Here is a 17631-nt window from a genome sequence, read left to right on the forward strand (position 1 = left end):
CACTATGTCAATTACATTTCTTCAACCCTTTTTTTTGGGGGCTTGAAAGAATACTAACGAAAGGCACTATATACAGCACTTGTTTTCTGATTTTTGATGTTACATTTTTGCATAAAATCATTAAGAAGAGATGTGAGTTCATTTCGAGCTATTTGTACTTGATTGTATGTTGATGCAGTAATTTCTATGTGTAGTGGTTTAGTGTCTAGTAAGAAATTGGTTTTATTTGGTTTGGATGGGTTAGCATATTGTCCTTTAATTTGACAGCTAGCTCCTGACATATCAGCAATTCTTGCCAAAACATCGCGATGAGAAATTTTTAAACGAACATGTTGTGGGTAATCATTAATGTAAAATTCTTCTAAAATTGTGTTATCCTCTGTAATATATGTATGTGGTAAGTAAGGGGAATATTTCTTCATATTTTTTGTTCTGATAACATTTAAAAGCATATTTCTTTGAATACTTTCATTTCTCGATTCCATTTGCATTTTGTTATTTATTAATTTTTTTTTAATATCCTCCTTGGTTTTGTTAAATGTAGCTTGCCTTTCTTTTTCATCCTTTATATGTTCTGTTGCTTTTAATGCTTCTTGCTCTGCAGCCTTGTCAATATCATTCTCCTGGGATATATTAACACTCCTGTAGTTGTTTTGATGATGTGCAATAAAATTATATGTTTTCATCAGTTCGTTTATTTTTTTTGCTTTCAATGATAAGTTCATTGTGTCGTTCATCTTTATTCGTTGTATTTCTAGTTCGATTTTTTTCATCTCATTAGGGTCCGCGTTAAGCGGAGCGTTATGGTTAGACTGCGTGTTATGGTTAGGATGCGTATTATTGTTAATTGGTATGCTACGGCTAAGTGGCGTGTTAGGGGAAGGTGGCACTACAGCGTTAGATGGCATATTCACATTTTCCCTACTCGAAGTGTTTTCTACATCCCCGTCGGAGGTATACACATCTACATTGTCCGCATTTTCCTCTACTACTAAACCGAGCTCCTTTTTGGCAAGAGCTTTGTCTAATTGCATCCTTGACTTTTCATTAGGTGTGAACTTGTATCCCTTTCCTTTGTATCCTTTTTTTTTTTAATGTCTACGGAGTTACTATTTGCATATTGTTGAACCATGGTTTCAAGTTCAGGTGGTATATCTATTGTTTTATTTAAGTAATAAATATTATTTTTAATTAAATTATAAATGTCATACGCTTTTGAATGTTCATTAGGTGTAATAAACGTGTAAGCATATCCTATATTATTAGATCGTCCTGTTCTACCAATCCTATGAATATAATCTTCTATATGATCTGGACATTCATAATTAATTACTAGTATAATATTTTTTATATCTATTCCTCTCGCCATAACAGAAGTAGCAATTAAAATTTTGTTTTGTTCATTTTTAAAATTCTGTAAAGTACATTGTCGATCTGCTTGATCCTGCCCTCCATGTAATACTAACGTTTTATAATCATATTTGAATAATTCTAAATATAACACATCTGCTTCTAACTGTTTATTAACAAAAATAAGAATTAACCCATATTTTACCCATTCACCTAGTAATTTTAAAAGTCGAAAAATTTTTTTAGATTCATCCAGTACTTCAACAAACTGATAAATATTATTATTCGTTTTTCCCTTTTCTCCAACTATTATTTCTATAGGTTTATATAATAATTTTTTTGCTAAGGTTTGTATATAATTCGGAAACGTAGCAGAAATCATAGCTGTCTGTTTATCCTTTCTACAATTATTTAATATACTATGAATCTGAGATTCAAATCCTAAGTCTAACAAACGGTCTGCTTCATCTAATACAACAAATGATACTCTATTCAAATTAGTTACTTTACAATTACTAATAGTTAGTATATCTATAATACGACCTGGAGTACCTACTAATATTTCTACTCCTCTTTTTAAAGTATTCAATTGCTTTCCTATATTGGAACCTCCATATACTGCTAATATTTTTAAACTAACAGAATCGCAATATACTTTTGCTTCATTTTTTACTTGTATACTTAACTCTCTTGTAGGTGTGAGGATAATACCTATAGGTCCATCATTTTTTCTCAAAGGTGGTTGATGTAAAACATGTCGAATTAGAGGAAATAAATAGGACAAGGTTTTTCCACTACCTGTCTCAGCTATAGCTATAACATCTCTACCACACATAAGTGCAGGTATAGTTTGCATTTGTATGTTGAACATTTTTTTAAAATTTTTTTTTTCTAAAATGGGTAAAATTTTTGAAGGTAATCCACATTGATAAAAGTATTGCACTGGACGAGGACAATTTTTACCCCTCACAATTATATTTCCATTATTTTTTCTAAACATGTCAACATCATTTTCTTTCATATTTGTTATTTCACTTACTTGTACATAAATATTTTTTTTTATTGGTAAATACTCAATTTCGTCATGATTGACCTGTAACACTTTCTTGTTAACCTTTTTCAAACTATTCGTTTCACAGTTGAACTCGCTGTCGTCACTTAAGTCTTCATTTGAGTTTTCCTCTGTATCGCTTATTACTCCAATCTCCAGCTCCTGCTTCTTTTTTGCGCTCCTTTTGTCATCCTCTTTTCCTGCTACACCATTTTCTGCTGTAACTTTTACTTCCTTCTCATTTTCTTTCTTCACATCGTCCTCCGCTTTTTTCTTAAGTGCCTCGATGAACAGTTTGTGAAATTTTTCATCTTCCTCATCCGATGCATTTTTCATTTGATTTTCTTCACTAGAAGCATTGTTCATTTGAATCCTACTTTTGTTCATTTCCTTATCACATATTTCTTTCTCCTCAGTCCTATCAGCTTCATTAGAATTATTCGCATTGTCATCCTCCCCCTCACTTTGCACTTTTTCAAATTTGTGTCTGTTCATATGGTAGCTATAAATTTCGTCTAACGTTATGCACTGATTAGCTCTTATTTTTCCGTCCTCCTCCTTATCATCCCCCTCTTCCATATTTTCTATTTCTAAATTTTTCATAAACAGTTCTAATGGGTCTTCTCCCTGTTCCACTTCTTCTTCATCTTTTTCTCCTAGTCCCTTTTCCCCATTTTTTTTTATACCCATAATAAGACCACCGTCCTCCTCACCTCCTCTATAACGATTTTCATCATTCAAAATGGTCTCGTCCAAGGATATATTTCTATTAATATTCGTCCCGTCTTCCTCTTTCCTATTTAACATAAAAACCTCTAAATGTACCTTTTTGTGTGCACTACTACTTGTAGTGGTTAACGAAAATTTTGTGCCTTTCCCTGTTTTCTCATTCCCTGATTTTTTTATTTTTTCCGCAAACAGCTTTAGTCTTTCTAGTCTGCTAAGTTTATTAGGATCCTCCTTTTTTTCTTCATCCTCTTCCGCATTTTCTTCTTCACCTTTTGCGTGCTCCTTTACGCGGTTTTTACCCCCACTCATCTGTTCTCTGCTCCTTTCTTTTCCTTCTTTTTTTTTTTTTTCCTTTTGGTAATCTTGCTCCTCTTGTTCCTCTTCCTCCTCATCATTCTTACTGCTTACCCCGTCGTAACTATCTCTTTTTTTTTTTTTCCTTTTTTTTTCATACTCTCTTTTGCCATCGTGTTTTCCCCTTACTGTGCTATGGGAATCACTCCGTGCATAGCTGTAGTGATGTTTTTTCTTTTTTTTTCCTTCCTTATCCAAGTCCTTTTCTGCTCTTTCTTCTTCTCCTCTTTCTGTTCCCCTTTCTTCTTCTTCTTCTTCTTCTTCTCTTACTCCTTTTCCAATTTTCCCCCTTTTGTAGTATTTTTCCCGTTCTGCTGAGCTACTACCACTGGAGTAGTTGTCACTACAATGAGCCCCTTTTTTGTTGTGTTTTACTTTATTATTATTTTTTTCTTCTTCCTCTACCTCCTCTTTTTCTTTCCCTTCGCACTTATGTGCATACCTCTTTTCATCCATCTCTTCCATGTTACGTCTTTTCCCTCTTTCATTTTTTTGGTACTCATACTTATCCCCCTGAAATTTTTTTTTTGTTGGGGATTCTACATGTTTTGAACTAATTGATGATAAATCATATGACTTGTTATGCTTGTTATCATTTGCATAAACGTTCTTGTATTCCTCATCACTACAATGGTTATATTCTTTCACTTTCATTTTTTTATGATTTTCTTTTAAGCTATTTTTTCTCTCTTTAATTATTTTCTCTTTGTAATATTCACTGTCCCTCTTCCTATAACTTTTCTCCTCTTGATAATTTTTATACTTTCTCATATCTTCATCATCTATTTCTTTTTCTCTCTCACTTTTGTCATAGCTTCTTTCTCTTCTTTTTTTTTTTCTGCTACTATTGTCCTTCTCTTTTGCTTTATAGTAATACTCATCGGAATGCTTCCCCATATTTATCGGACTCTTAAACGATAACATTACTGTTTTTCAAATTTAAAAATAAAAACAAATTCTGCAATTCTGCAATTCTGAAATTCTTCAATTCTGCAATTCTGAAATTCTTCAATTCTTCAATTCTGCAATTCTGCAATTCTTCAATTCTGCAATTCTGAAATTCTTCAATTCTGCATTCCACCGTTCGAAAAAGATTTATATCAGTGCAGCTAATACGGGCAGGTTTTTGTCGCACTTAAGTGTACATGTTTGCACGCACATATATGTACTTGTTTGTCGCACTTGCGTGTACATGTTTGTATGTACCTATTTGCACGCGAGTATTTAAGTATACATTTGTACTTTTATAGTGCAAAACTAAAATAAAGCATCAACATTCATAACAAGCAAACGAGGAAAAATGAAAAAAAAAAAAAAAAATTAACGTCAAAAAGAAAAAGGGGAATAAATACAAGCAATTTTTTTTGTTATATTTGTCACACACATTTCATTTTTTTAGCGAATTTTAGCAAATTCGAAATGAAATTTTGTGCAAGGTAAAACACTAAAAAAGAAAAAAAAATAATAAAAAAAATAAAATTAAAAGTAAAATTAAATAAAATTAAATGAAATGAAATGAAATTAAATGAAAGAAAAGAAAATAAAAGAATATAAGTAAAAATAAAAAATAAATTAAAAATGGATGTTGTGCTATATATATACATATATATATATATATATATATATATATATATATATATATACATACGTATGAAGAACGTTTTAAATAATTCCCTGACGGACATACTAATTCCGGAGTTCGTTAATTTTGCTAAAAAAAATTTTACTTGGTATTAAAATAATAAAAAGGAGGAAAAAATAGAATAATACAGTAACATAGCAGAACAACAACATAACAACATAATACCATAATAATAGTACGTTCTCATAATTTACGTAGATAATACGAATGTTTATATACATAATGTTAACAGTTGTATATCACGCTGTACAAGTATGATGTAGCAAACCTTGTAAGTACAATGTGGGTTCTTACAGTAAGAAATAGAAGGAAAGGCGTGATACAACAGATGTATGTGAGTTCATACTCATGGCAGTAATGCAGTATATATACTACATTAGTATATTTTTAAAAAAATATCATTTTGATGTAAGATATTTTCATTTTTTACATTTAATGTGCCGAAGTGCTACATTTATCAAGTGCTGTACTATTTTTCATTCCGTTTTCCCTTTTTCCCTTTCTCCCTTTCTCTTGGTTTCCCCCCCCCCCAATATACCTGCATTCACGTTTGCCATAGTAGGAGCGTGGTTCATTGGTCATAGTAATATAACGATGTTGGTAAGAAGGAAAAGAAGAGCAAACTTCGTTAAAGTAGCAGCCTATATGTGTTAACAATTTAGAATGATAATAATGAATGGACCTTTTTGTTTTCTATATTTCCGCAAAAAAGGGAGAAAAATGAAAGCAGGAAGGGACTGCGTTTGAGCAGTACACGTATATTATATGTATATATGTGCGCACATATATATAAATATTTTACGTACACATATATGTGTGTGTTTACCACAGAGTTATCTTTACAAAACGAAAATCAATAAAGCTTGTTTGTATCAGTTAAAAATTTAAAAGAAGGATGAAACAAGGAACAAATTAAAAATAAATAAATTTTACACAAAAAATAAAATAAAAAATCTGTCATCTCTGTTTCATATAATCATAATAGTTCATTAATTAAAATTAAAAAGAAATAATAAAGCAGGATAAACGGACATAACTGAAGGGGGGCAACAAATAAAGGTTTATTACGGGTTAATTATTTAACGGGTGCGTAAAAACGCACATACCCCTTTCCGCGCGTTCGGTGAAGTGCATATGTACATATATATATTTGCGCATACATATATTTGTGTACATATATGCCGATTCTAAAATTTCCGGGAAAAATTAAACGCGTGGTTAAATGATGTGCAATAAGGCAGAGATATTCTTAACTTGTTTTAAATAAAATTAATAAATTTAATAAAATTAATAAAATTAATAAATTTAATAAAATTTAAAAAAAAAATAAAACAGTTTCTCCTTGCACTTTCAGAGGTTTGTCTATTTTGTACTCACTTTGTTCAGCTCACTATTTTAAAAATCTTTATGTTTTGTTTCTGTTGTTAAAATTTTCCTCCTAACAATAATTTCTGTAACTCAAAAAAAATTAGCATTTGTTAAAATTCCAAACTTGAAGAGCGGCTTTTGTTATGCTTTTCCTTTTTCCTTATGTAATCATTCTCTCTTTTTTCCTTTTTTTTTTTTTTTTTTTTATCGTCTTTTTTACTTCTGACCTTTACTTTTTTGCAATTTTTACTGTCTTCACTACTACGACTATCTTTTACGTTATGTTTATGTTTTTTACTCTCATAATATTTTTTGTGTTTCTTCTCCTTCTTCTCTTTCCTTTTTTTACGAATTTCCCATTCTCTATGTTTGCCATCACTGTCGATGTAGCTGTCGCTACTCTGCTTGAGTTTCTTACGTTTACGTTCGTCGTGTTTGCTTTTTCTTTTTTTGTGTTTCTTTTTGCTCCTTCGATGGTGGACGTTACCATGGCTTCTTTTGCTTCCGCTTCCACTTCCACTTCCACTTCCACTTCCGCTTTCACTTCCACTGTCAACTTCACTTTCGCTGCTTATAAGACCCAAATTTCTTCTTTCCTTTAAATCGTCTTCCTCATTTTCCTTTATATCCTTCTGAAAATTATGTTTCTCCAAGTTAAGAAAATTCCTGCACTGGTAAGGTAAATGACCAACATAATTGCAAAGTGTGCAGGCTCCAGGTATGGTACTGGAAACATTACCAGTTAGCCTTGCCAAGTTAAATAAGTTTTTTGCCTTTTCATTTATTTCTTCATTTTTTATTTCTTTCTTGTTATTTAATTCTTCAATAGAAGCATACGGATCATAACCAACAGAATTTTTCCAAATTTCGGACGTTTTTAAGGAAGCTGAAACAGGAAGTCTGTTATCAGCGGGCATTCTAACTCTTCCTGACTTGCTAGGCATTTTTTTTTTTTTTTTTTTTCCTTAACTGGTCATAAATTTCATATGGTTATGTATGTGCGTATGAGTGTGTATGTATGTGTATGTATGTGTATGTATATGTGTATGCATATGTGTACGTATATGTGTATGCATATGTGTATGCATATGTGTATGTATATGTATGTTTGCACTTATGCTGCGCATTATGAGAATGGATGGTAGAGGTAAGCCCAAACGTATGTAAATTACATATTTGTAAAAAGGGGATGACAAAAAATAAAATCAGAAAAATACTAAATCTCAATACAGAGGGAAAATAAATAGAAAATAAATATAAAATAAATAGAAAATAAATAAATAAAAAAACAAGAAACAAAAATATATAAATAAATTCGTAAAAAAAAAAAAAAATAAACGAAAATATATAAATAAATAGGTAAAAATAATATCAAACCCCCATTAAGAGAGAGAAAAAAAAAAAATTATACTAAAATACTGAAATAATACAATACTAAAATACTGAAATAATACAATACTAAAATACTGAAATAATACAATACTAAAATACTGAAATAATACAATACTAAAATGCTAAAATACCACAGTACCACGATACCACAATATATAAATGCATACATAACATAAATACTCCTAACAAAATTTCGCCCGTATGTAGGATAAAAATTTATTTCCCGAAAAAAATTAATTCCTCCTGAAGAAATTACTACTTTTTATTTTAACTTTCCATCTTCAACTGTGTAAGAACAGTAACTTGTATGTTCTTCGTTTTAGTACTTCAAGATTTTCGCTTTCAAATTTTTCTTTTTCCACAGAAAAAAGGAAGCTGTTTTCCCTTATCATTCCATCCAAAATTTCTTAGTTTCGTATATATTTTTTTTCAACAAAATGCATATATACAACTCTTGTGGAAATGTTCTCTTCATCATCAGTATTTCAATTAGCTGTACAAAATTTTGTTAATATAAAGGTCACGTATGCCAATTATTGCCAGCATGATTATATAAACATATATATACATATAAATATACTTATATATGTAACAAAGGTAACACTACTAGATAGCTTAAATTTCTTTGGCCTCCAAAAAGAGTATTCGGTTGGGTATTTTACGGAAGGTTTACAATATATACATGCATACATAAATACATACACATATATATACACGTATATACGTGTAAAAGAAAAAATTGTTTGCGAATTAATGGAAAATTTAAAGTAAAAATAAAATAAATGAATTACGCACAATTAAGCAAAATATAACAGAATAGGGCAAAACTGAATGAAATAAAACGATTTTTTTTCGTATTATTTTTTATGCTATTTTCAGTAATATACTTGCTCATATGTACAATGAAAGTGCATAGAAGAAAATGCACCCAAAAAAAAAAAAAAAAAATTTTGATTTCACCACTTTTGATAAAGACATATATATACTACATATTATGCTGGTTTTAACTCGAAGTTAAAAAAGAAAAAAAAAAAAAATTAAAACAATTGAGAAACAGGTTGAATTACTGCCTTTTCACGTTTAGCAGAAACAGTTCTGCATTTTTTGGTGTCCCTCCTAAAATTATTATTATTCTATTGTGCATTCGTTTTTTTTTGTTTTAACTTTTTTGTAGCTCATATTTACAACACCATTATGAAACCCATTTTGCCGCTTTTCTTTCAACTCCTTTTTCTGCTCATTTGTACTAATTTTTGCTCATTTGTACTAATTTTTGATCATTTGTACTAATTTCTACTCGTTTGTACTAATTTCTGCTCATTTGTACTAATTTCTGCTCATTTGTACTAATTTCTGCTCATTTGTAATCATTTCTACTCGTTTGTACTAATTTTTACTCATTTGTAATCATTTCTGCTCATTTGTACTAATTCCTACTCATTTGTACTAATTCCTACTCATTTGTACTAATTTCTGCTCATTTTTATCATTTCTCGCTTTGAGGAGCTTTTTCCAGGGTTTTGCACGCTTTGACAAAGCTCCGTCTAGCTTCTGCCTTTTCTAGAACTTTCCATTTTCTTCATCTCAGTTGTACTCTTTAACTCACAGGGGGAAGGGTGATTCCCGTTTTTACAGAAAAGTTTTATCCGTTTTAATACGAATATAAAAATTAAAAAGAAGAAAAAAAAAAAAAAAAAAAAAAAAATATATCATATATTTTCTATATTCCTGGTACAGTCATACACGTAAAAAGAAATACATATATATATATATATGTATATGTATATGTATATATATATGTATATATATATGTATATGTATATGTATATGTATATGTATATGTATATGTATATGTATATGTATATGTATATATGCTTGTGGATGGGTAAACGTACCTGTGTTGACACATTCATGTAAGCGTATAAGACATATCAAGCAAAGTATGAACAAAGAAAATAATGACACGAACGAAGTACATAAATACATTTTTAGCTTTTGCCCTAAGGTGAGTTCGGGGTTAGACCACTATGCGTGCGTCGGTAATTTTAAGAACAAACCAGCAGCTTATTGTTGGGGAGGAAATACAAGCAACCAGTTAGGTATAGGGATACACACTCGATATTGTAATAAGCCTACAGTTGTAAAATTCTTTGAAAATTTTATAGTGTCTTCTATATGTTGTACTAATTATACAACCTTCGTTTTAGTAAAAAACAATATAAGTGACAATGGGTGTTCTATTTACTCTTTTGGAAAGGGAAATAATGGACTACTAGGTTATAAAAAAAAAAAGAGTCTACTGAAGAGTACTAATATAGCGATAGAAGAAGAAAAAGAAAATAAAAAAAAAAAAAAATTAAACAAAATAAATAATAAAGTCAATAAAGCACTTCTTAGTGCATTTGGGGTTAACACGAAAAGAGAAACCTCCTCTTCGTCAAAAAGTAGCCTTGACAGCTTGCTAGATTTTGACATGGATCGAATCTCTAGCATTGCAGGGGAGAACACAGGTTGGGACAACAGCTGGGGGGAAAGCAGGGAGAAGAAAATAGGCGGTAGGGGGAGTGATTGCAGTACCAACGCGCTTATGCACAGGGGGAAATTCGCGCATGAAGAAAAGGAGGAAGAACAGAACGAGATAAACAAAAATAGCAATGTAAAATACGAAGATGGAAGTATAGACGTCTCTATGCAGATCATAGAGGGGATTGAAGCACAGGCGGGGAAAGGGAAAATAATCGAGAAGGACGAAAAATGCAAATCAGAGCGAAGTGTTAATTTTCAAAAAACGAACAAACATTATGAAGATAAAAAAGGTAAATTATATGAACGAAAGAATCTTATCGAAACTGAAGAAAAAGAAGATTGGTTCACTCCGTTTCCTATTAAAATAAAATTACCTGAATATACAAAAATAAAATATATTTCTTGTGGTGATATGCATACCCTAGCTATTTCAACGGAGGGATTTTTATATGGGTGGGGATTTAACAATTTTGGTTGTGTCGGAAATGGAACAAATGAAAATGTGTATGAACCTACACGAATATATTTAGAACAACATAAGGAAGAAAAAAATAAGAGTAATATAAACTGCGAAAGTTGGTATAGTACTAAATACAAATTTTATGGAAATAACAGAGAAAATGGGAATATCTATTACAATACAGCAGTTATTCACTGTTCTGCTGGGAGTAAACACAGTTTAGCTTGTTCACTCAGTGGTGATATGTACAGTTGGGGGTATGGTGGGAATGGAAGATTAGGAATAGGAAATATTAATAGTTATAATAAACCTCAACTAATTAATATATTTAAAAATAGAAAAAGAATTGTGTATGTATGTTCAGGTAAATCTCATTCTGGTTGTATAGATACTGATTATAATGTATATACATGGGGGAATGGAAAATTTTATAAATTAGGGCATGCTAATAATGATGATGATATATTATTACCTAAAAAATTAGAGTTTTTTAATCATAAGAAAAAAATATTCATGTTAAGTTTTGGCTGTTTTAACTCATTTGCATTAAATATTCATGGTGATGTTTTCATATGGGGAACTTTCAATATTTCAAATAGTCATACTTCTTATTATACTTGTAAAATACCAAAGCAAATAAATACTAATTTTAAATGTGTATATCTTCATGCTTCTACATATATAGCTTTTGGTGTAACAATTGTTGGGGATTTGATTATTTTTGGGGGTATGCAAGAGAATGCCAATTCCCGTGTGCTAGAAAAAGAGCTCAACTCCGATTCGGATGAAGATCTAATGCACTATTTGGTAAACGAAGACTGCCAGGGAGAATTCGGGGCCAATGTGGCAAGTGGGATGGATCTTGGCATCGCTAGTGCTAGAGGTAATTGTGGCATTGGTGTTAGTGGAAGTGGTAAGAACACTGGATGGGGGAAAGGAGCGAGGAAGGGGGTTAAGACACTTAGCTTACTGGCCAAGGAGGAACGCTTCCCCATCATGTACGTCAAGGAGTTGAGGGGAAAGGTTCACATAAGGGATATATTAAACGATTTTTATAAACTAGATAGGCTAACCTACTACCAGAATAGGGTTATAAATGCATTATATGGCGGTGATACTGCTGCTACTGCTACCATTGGTGCTTCCGCCAACTTTTATTCCTATGGAGGGGAATACTGGCCAGATAAGTGTAATAACCAAGTTCTGTTTGAAAAGAATGAATTAGTGATAAGATCTAGGGTAAAAATAATTGACGGAAGTGACTATTTCAGTGTGTTTTTGATAGAAAGTGGGAAGGTTTACGTATCAGGAGTTAACAAAGATGGAGAACTAGGGAATGGGGAATATAATTTAAAAAAGAAATTTTCTGTACCTGTTCATGTAGAAATATGTGTTAATAAGATAATAAAAATAGCATGTGGAAATAACTATGCATTAGCTTTAAACGATATAGGACATGTGTATGGTTGGGGAAAAAATGATAAGAGTCAATTAGGTACAGGAGTAATAAAAGATTGTTATGAACCTATTCATATAAAATCATTAAATAATGTTATAAATATATATGCAGGATATGATCATAGTGCATGTATAGTTAATAATTCTTTCATACCAAACAATGGAACAGAATTACAACATGGGGAATTATATGTATGGGGAAATGCAGAGAGTGGTAAGACAGGATTAGGATTAGACTACACAGAAGGATCTATATTATTGCCTCGAAAAATTAATTTAATGCATAAGGTATATAAATGTTCGTTAGGCACTAGTCATAGTTTATTCTTAACAGATAATAATGAATTATATGTATGTGGCAGTGCAAGTAATGGAAAATTAGGATTATCAGAGAAAATACATTACATGTTAAGTTACCCTAAAAAGATATCTTTAAATGAATATATATATATTAAAGATATATTAGCTGGTGGGACCTTTAGTATGTTATTATCTATGGATGGTTTTATATATATATGGGGAGAACTTTTAAAAAATATTATATATTATGATGCACCTACTTTATATAATCAAATAAATAATGTCAAGATGATTGTAGGGAAATATCAACATGTGTTTTTCCTAACATATGACAATAAATTATTTGGACTAGGTAATAACAACTATTTTCAAATACTTTATGATTCAAAGAAGGAATCATATATAGATAAACCTAAACTGATTCCCTACTTCTTAAAGGAAAATATCGACAATATCTTTTCTGTTAAAAACGCTACATATACTCAGCTAAGTAATAACGATATATATGCATGGGGATATGCTCAAAATTGTCATTTAGGAATAGGGTACACGCAGTTAGTATATATTAAAGACCCCAAAAAAATTATTAAAAGTTGGTTGACCTATGAAGAGCAGGAGATGCAAGGTAATAATATGTACAATGATGATATCGACAATAATGATGAGAAGGAAAACAGTGAAAGACACTTATATCGAAACTACAACGAATATGCAAATGAGATAAATTTATTAAAAAAAAGAATTGAAAGAAAAGAAAAATTCTTTAGTGATAATATTTTGTACACTCCTTATTATGAACAAGAGATAGAAAAGATGATTTATGAAATACAGCAAATGTCTAACATGATTAATTGGGAACGTATTCAAATACTGTTAAAAAAAGAAGAGTATTGTAGTAACAGTATTAATTATATCAAGTCTTATGAAAAGGACTTAACTGATTTGTATAGTAAACATATAGAGTTTCTTTTAAAATTAAACTCCTATGAAAAACTATACAATGACCTTTATTTGAATTATCAAAATTATGTTCTTTCTAATATAGCAAATATGAACGAACCATTACCTACTATTATTCACACACAAAATACGCACATCTTTGATCATAATAGGGTAAAGCTCCAAGAATTTATTTACATTATACAGCAACAGCCTATGTATATGATCCTTCTATGCTTAATACATAACCATAAAAATATAAAGAACGTTAAAAAGTTGTCCTACGAAAAGCAAAAAATGGAAGCCGCACATTACTTGTTCGGTTATAGTAACAAAAGTATTATTGCAAACAAGGTGAATGATCCAAATGGGGAAAGCAATGAGACAAACATTGGCATAAACTACGGCGCAAACAATGAGACAAACATTGACATAAACTATGGCGCAAACAATGAGACAAACATTGGCATAAACTATGGCGCAAACAATGAGACAAGCATTGGCATAAACCATGGCGCAAACAATGAGACAAGCATTGACGTAAACTATGGCACAAACAATGAAACAAGCATTGGCGTAAAGTATGGCACATATAATGAGACATACAATGGCGTAAATAATGGTGTAATCACTAGTCGGACTAAAGGGGAAGATACCATGATGAACTACCTATCGAGAAAATCTAGTCTAATGAATCATTCCTATGACTATGATATACATGATGAAAGGAAAAAATGCTACATACAACAATTGAAGGAGAAATACTCTTTTTATCAAAACAGTACTTTTATTATTTGCTCTTTTATATTTGATTTATATGCTGATTTGAAATGCCAAAGGATTCGTAATATCTTTACCATTTTTCTCATTAAATTGGGTATAGAAGAAATTAAAAATTGTTTACACATTGATTCTTTGTACAAAGTAGAAACGTCCATATTTTTTCTCTTAATCAAAATGCTTTTCATGAAAAATGACTTCCTCCTTAATTTCTCTCAATGCATTGCAAATATGAACAACACCAACTCTTTCGTTCGTTTATTAAACGAAATGTCGAGGAAGGAAAAAACTTCCAGCCAATTTGCAGGAAACACCGATGTTCCAACTGTTACTCCCCCAACTGAAGTACCTGGGGCTAGAACTTCTCAACCCCCCATCATTGTTCGGGAGTCCAGTTCAGCAGGACATAAAAGCGAAGCTAATTGCAATGGTAAGGACTATATTGCGGCGGATTACAGTAATGCTGATTTCAATTCAGCACACTACAATACCGCAGTAAAAGACGAACGGACGAACGTTGCCACTAGCAGAAGTGCTAATGAGGAGGATAAGGGTGAAAGGAAAATAGTTTCATTTATTGATGAATCAAATGATGTGAAGGCAAAGGAATTTTCTACATTTATAAAAGGTAAAAGTCACGAGGACAAAACTTTTGTTTTTAATAATTTCACCCCCATTTCGTATCCGTACAATAGTAATATAACAGGTTTAGAGAATTATGGAAATATTCATCCAGATGGACATAATCCTTTAGATGACATGTCGGAGAAGAGGGTATTACATGGAAATAAAAATGATGGTAAAAAAGATATTCTTGTTGAAATAGATTTTGTTCATGCTTTTAAAGAATTATGTAAAATTTTCAGAAATATAAAATTTCCTGACATGTTCAGGATAATTATGAAAAATTTATTTAAATATTTCGCTATGTATGAAAAAAATATAAGTAAAGACAATAATACACAGAATAAGATATACTTTTTCAATGATGAAGATTATATATATCTACCTTTTTTTAATTTATTACTTATGGCTGTTGTAAATCCTATATTAAAAAATGTAAACAAGTTGGTGGAAAAATTTTTTTTCCCTCCTCTCCCATCTCATGTTACAAGTATATGTAACAAGATATGTGATATTTTAGAAGTCTTATATTTAAATAAATATCAATCTTTAACTAGTTACAATTTAAAAGAAAATTTCCTGTCTGTAAAATTTATTTTTGAGAATACTTTCAACTCTTTTGTATATGTAATAAATGATCTATGTAATACAAATGAAGATATTTACGTGAACATGTACATAAATTTATTTCATTACCATTTGAATAGAAAATCTTACTATGTGCAACTAAAAATTTTTCAGTTATGCCATATATTTAATCTATTTTTTCGGTATCAGAATTATTTACTTCTTTCCTTTAATGATCCCGCCATAGAAATTGTTAATTATTTTTACACGTACAAATGTGAGGAGTCGAGGGTTAAAGAAGTTGACCATGTGGAGGAAGCAGGAAGAGCTGACCGTGGTCATGTAAATCCAAGGCATGAAATGGTAATCAAAGGAGGGGTGAACAAGGAACGTGCCCAAAGTGAATGGAATAAAAGTGAGGGAAAAATAAGTAATGAGAAAAAAAATTTCTTGTCAAAAATTGTAAGAAATGGGATTAAGAAGCTTGTCAATGCAGGAAAGTCCAACCAGGGGCAGAAATTTGATGGAGAAGGGACGCCTAGAGAGGGGGGAAGGGACGGAGGAGCACAAGGGGATAATAATAAAAAGAGGGGATTGGGAAACGGGAAAAAATTAATTTTTAACGAAGAGGAAATAAACTTCTTTATCAAATGCAAACTAGTGTATAACATAATGGTAGATATTCGTTTTCTGTTAAGGGAAAAAAATATGAACGTTTGCGAATTTACAAAAATACCAATGCCTCAATATATTAGTTATCGAAAAAAAACATGCATAACAAATAACGAGTATTTATTTTCCATAATTCATCGATATAATTATAAGAAGGATAATATATACCTTATATCTGAATGTTTAAAGAACTGTCCATTAATTGAGCAGTGTACTGATACGAATAATTTAATATTAAAATTAAAATCATTGAGAATGTATTATATGTCTTTACAAGACCAGAAAGAAATAAATTTGGTTCACTTAATTAACAGAGTTGTTGATATATTTTTATCAAATGAAATGATATATGTAGACTTTTGTGAGCACTTCCCTCCCAATTTATATATAAACAAATTTAATGATTGTAATTTTAGAAGGTCTACATATAAAGATGAATACTTTAACATGATGCAGAATACATATGATAAAAGCTCTTTCTTTCAAGTCAAGTGGAGAAATGTAGCTACACAAATATGTATTAACATATTAATGAAAAAAAAGCATATGGTATATTTAAAAAAATTGTATGAAGAACAAGCAAATATTGAACAACTAATTTTGGATTATCAGTTTCAGATGAAAAAGAATATACAAATTTTAAAGAGAGCAATCATTTTCGCATCCAAATTATTAATTGAGAAACCCATATTATTATATGCGTCTCATTTTGAAAAAACTATATATTTTATTACTTTAAAAAAGATAAAATATTTTAGAAGAATGAATAAATTACCTTATGACTTATCAACAATACACACATTTAGAGTGAGCACTCTGATAAAGAATTCGGTTCTTACAAACATAAACGAAATGCTATATCCTGTTATGGATTACTTAACTGTTGACTTATTCTTTGACTTAAATAATTTTATCAAATTATCTCTAGTGCTAACAAAAGATCGAAGTCGAAATGTTATCAACGAGCATATACTGACAAGCAGTGACATATACAGAATGTGCATCTCCTCTCCCTTTATTTTGTATTCCTTTTTTAGGTACAACAAAAATTATTTGTGTACTGTTAATGGCTTTAAATTTGTCCACCTGCTCCAGGGTTTGGCGGCGGACCTTTACTAGTTTTGTCATTGCGCATGTACATATATGTGTGTATATGTGTGCGGACATTTGTGTATATATGGATACGTACATGCATGTATATATTTGTATGCACGGATAAACACATTTAGTCGTTAATAACAGATATTTTTTTTTTGTGTTTTAAAAAAAAAAAAAAAAAAAAAAAAGTCGCCTGCCTTCTGGCTGATATTTGTTTGTTGGTTTCAAGCTATGCATTTTTTTATACACTTGTTTGTAAGCTCTTCAAGTAGTGCAACCTACTGTTACGTGTTTGCAAGTGATCATAGCTACTCGCTACTC

The 17631-nt window shown here is 30.7% G+C and overlaps 3 protein-coding genes across 3 annotated transcripts; 1 reads left to right on the forward strand and 2 right to left on the reverse strand.

Annotated features, from left to right (window-relative positions):
- Window positions 1-53: 53 nt before the first annotated feature.
- MKS88_001634 (pre-mRNA-processing ATP-dependent RNA helicase PRP5) lies at window positions 54-4408 on the reverse strand (the record flags this gene model as incomplete). Its single annotated transcript, XM_067214579.1, has 2 exons — window positions 54-1024; window positions 1111-4408. 2 exons carry the CDS (start codon window positions 4406-4408, stop codon window positions 54-56), a joined length of 4269 nt encoding a protein of 1422 aa, XP_067074522.1.
- Window positions 4409-6604: 2196 nt separating this feature from the next.
- MKS88_001635 (uncharacterized protein) lies at window positions 6605-7438 on the reverse strand (the record flags this gene model as incomplete). The annotated part of the gene is made up of 1 exon (XM_067214580.1): window positions 6605-7438. The coding sequence occupies one exon, from the start codon at window positions 7436-7438 to the stop codon at window positions 6605-6607; it is 834 nt and encodes a 277-aa protein (XP_067074523.1).
- A 2390-nt stretch (window positions 7439-9828) lies between these two features.
- MKS88_001636 (guanidine nucleotide exchange factor) lies at window positions 9829-17331 on the forward strand (the record flags this gene model as incomplete). The annotated part of the gene is made up of 1 exon (XM_067214581.1): window positions 9829-17331. The coding sequence occupies one exon, from the start codon at window positions 9829-9831 to the stop codon at window positions 17329-17331; it is 7503 nt and encodes a 2500-aa protein (XP_067074524.1).
- Between the last annotated feature and the right edge of the window lie 300 nt (window positions 17332-17631).

This window comes from Plasmodium brasilianum, chromosome 6 (genome assembly GCF_023973825.1).
Source record: "Plasmodium brasilianum strain Bolivian I chromosome 6, whole genome shotgun sequence".
In the NCBI taxonomy this organism is placed as follows: domain Eukaryota; phylum Apicomplexa; class Aconoidasida; order Haemosporida; family Plasmodiidae; genus Plasmodium; species Plasmodium brasilianum.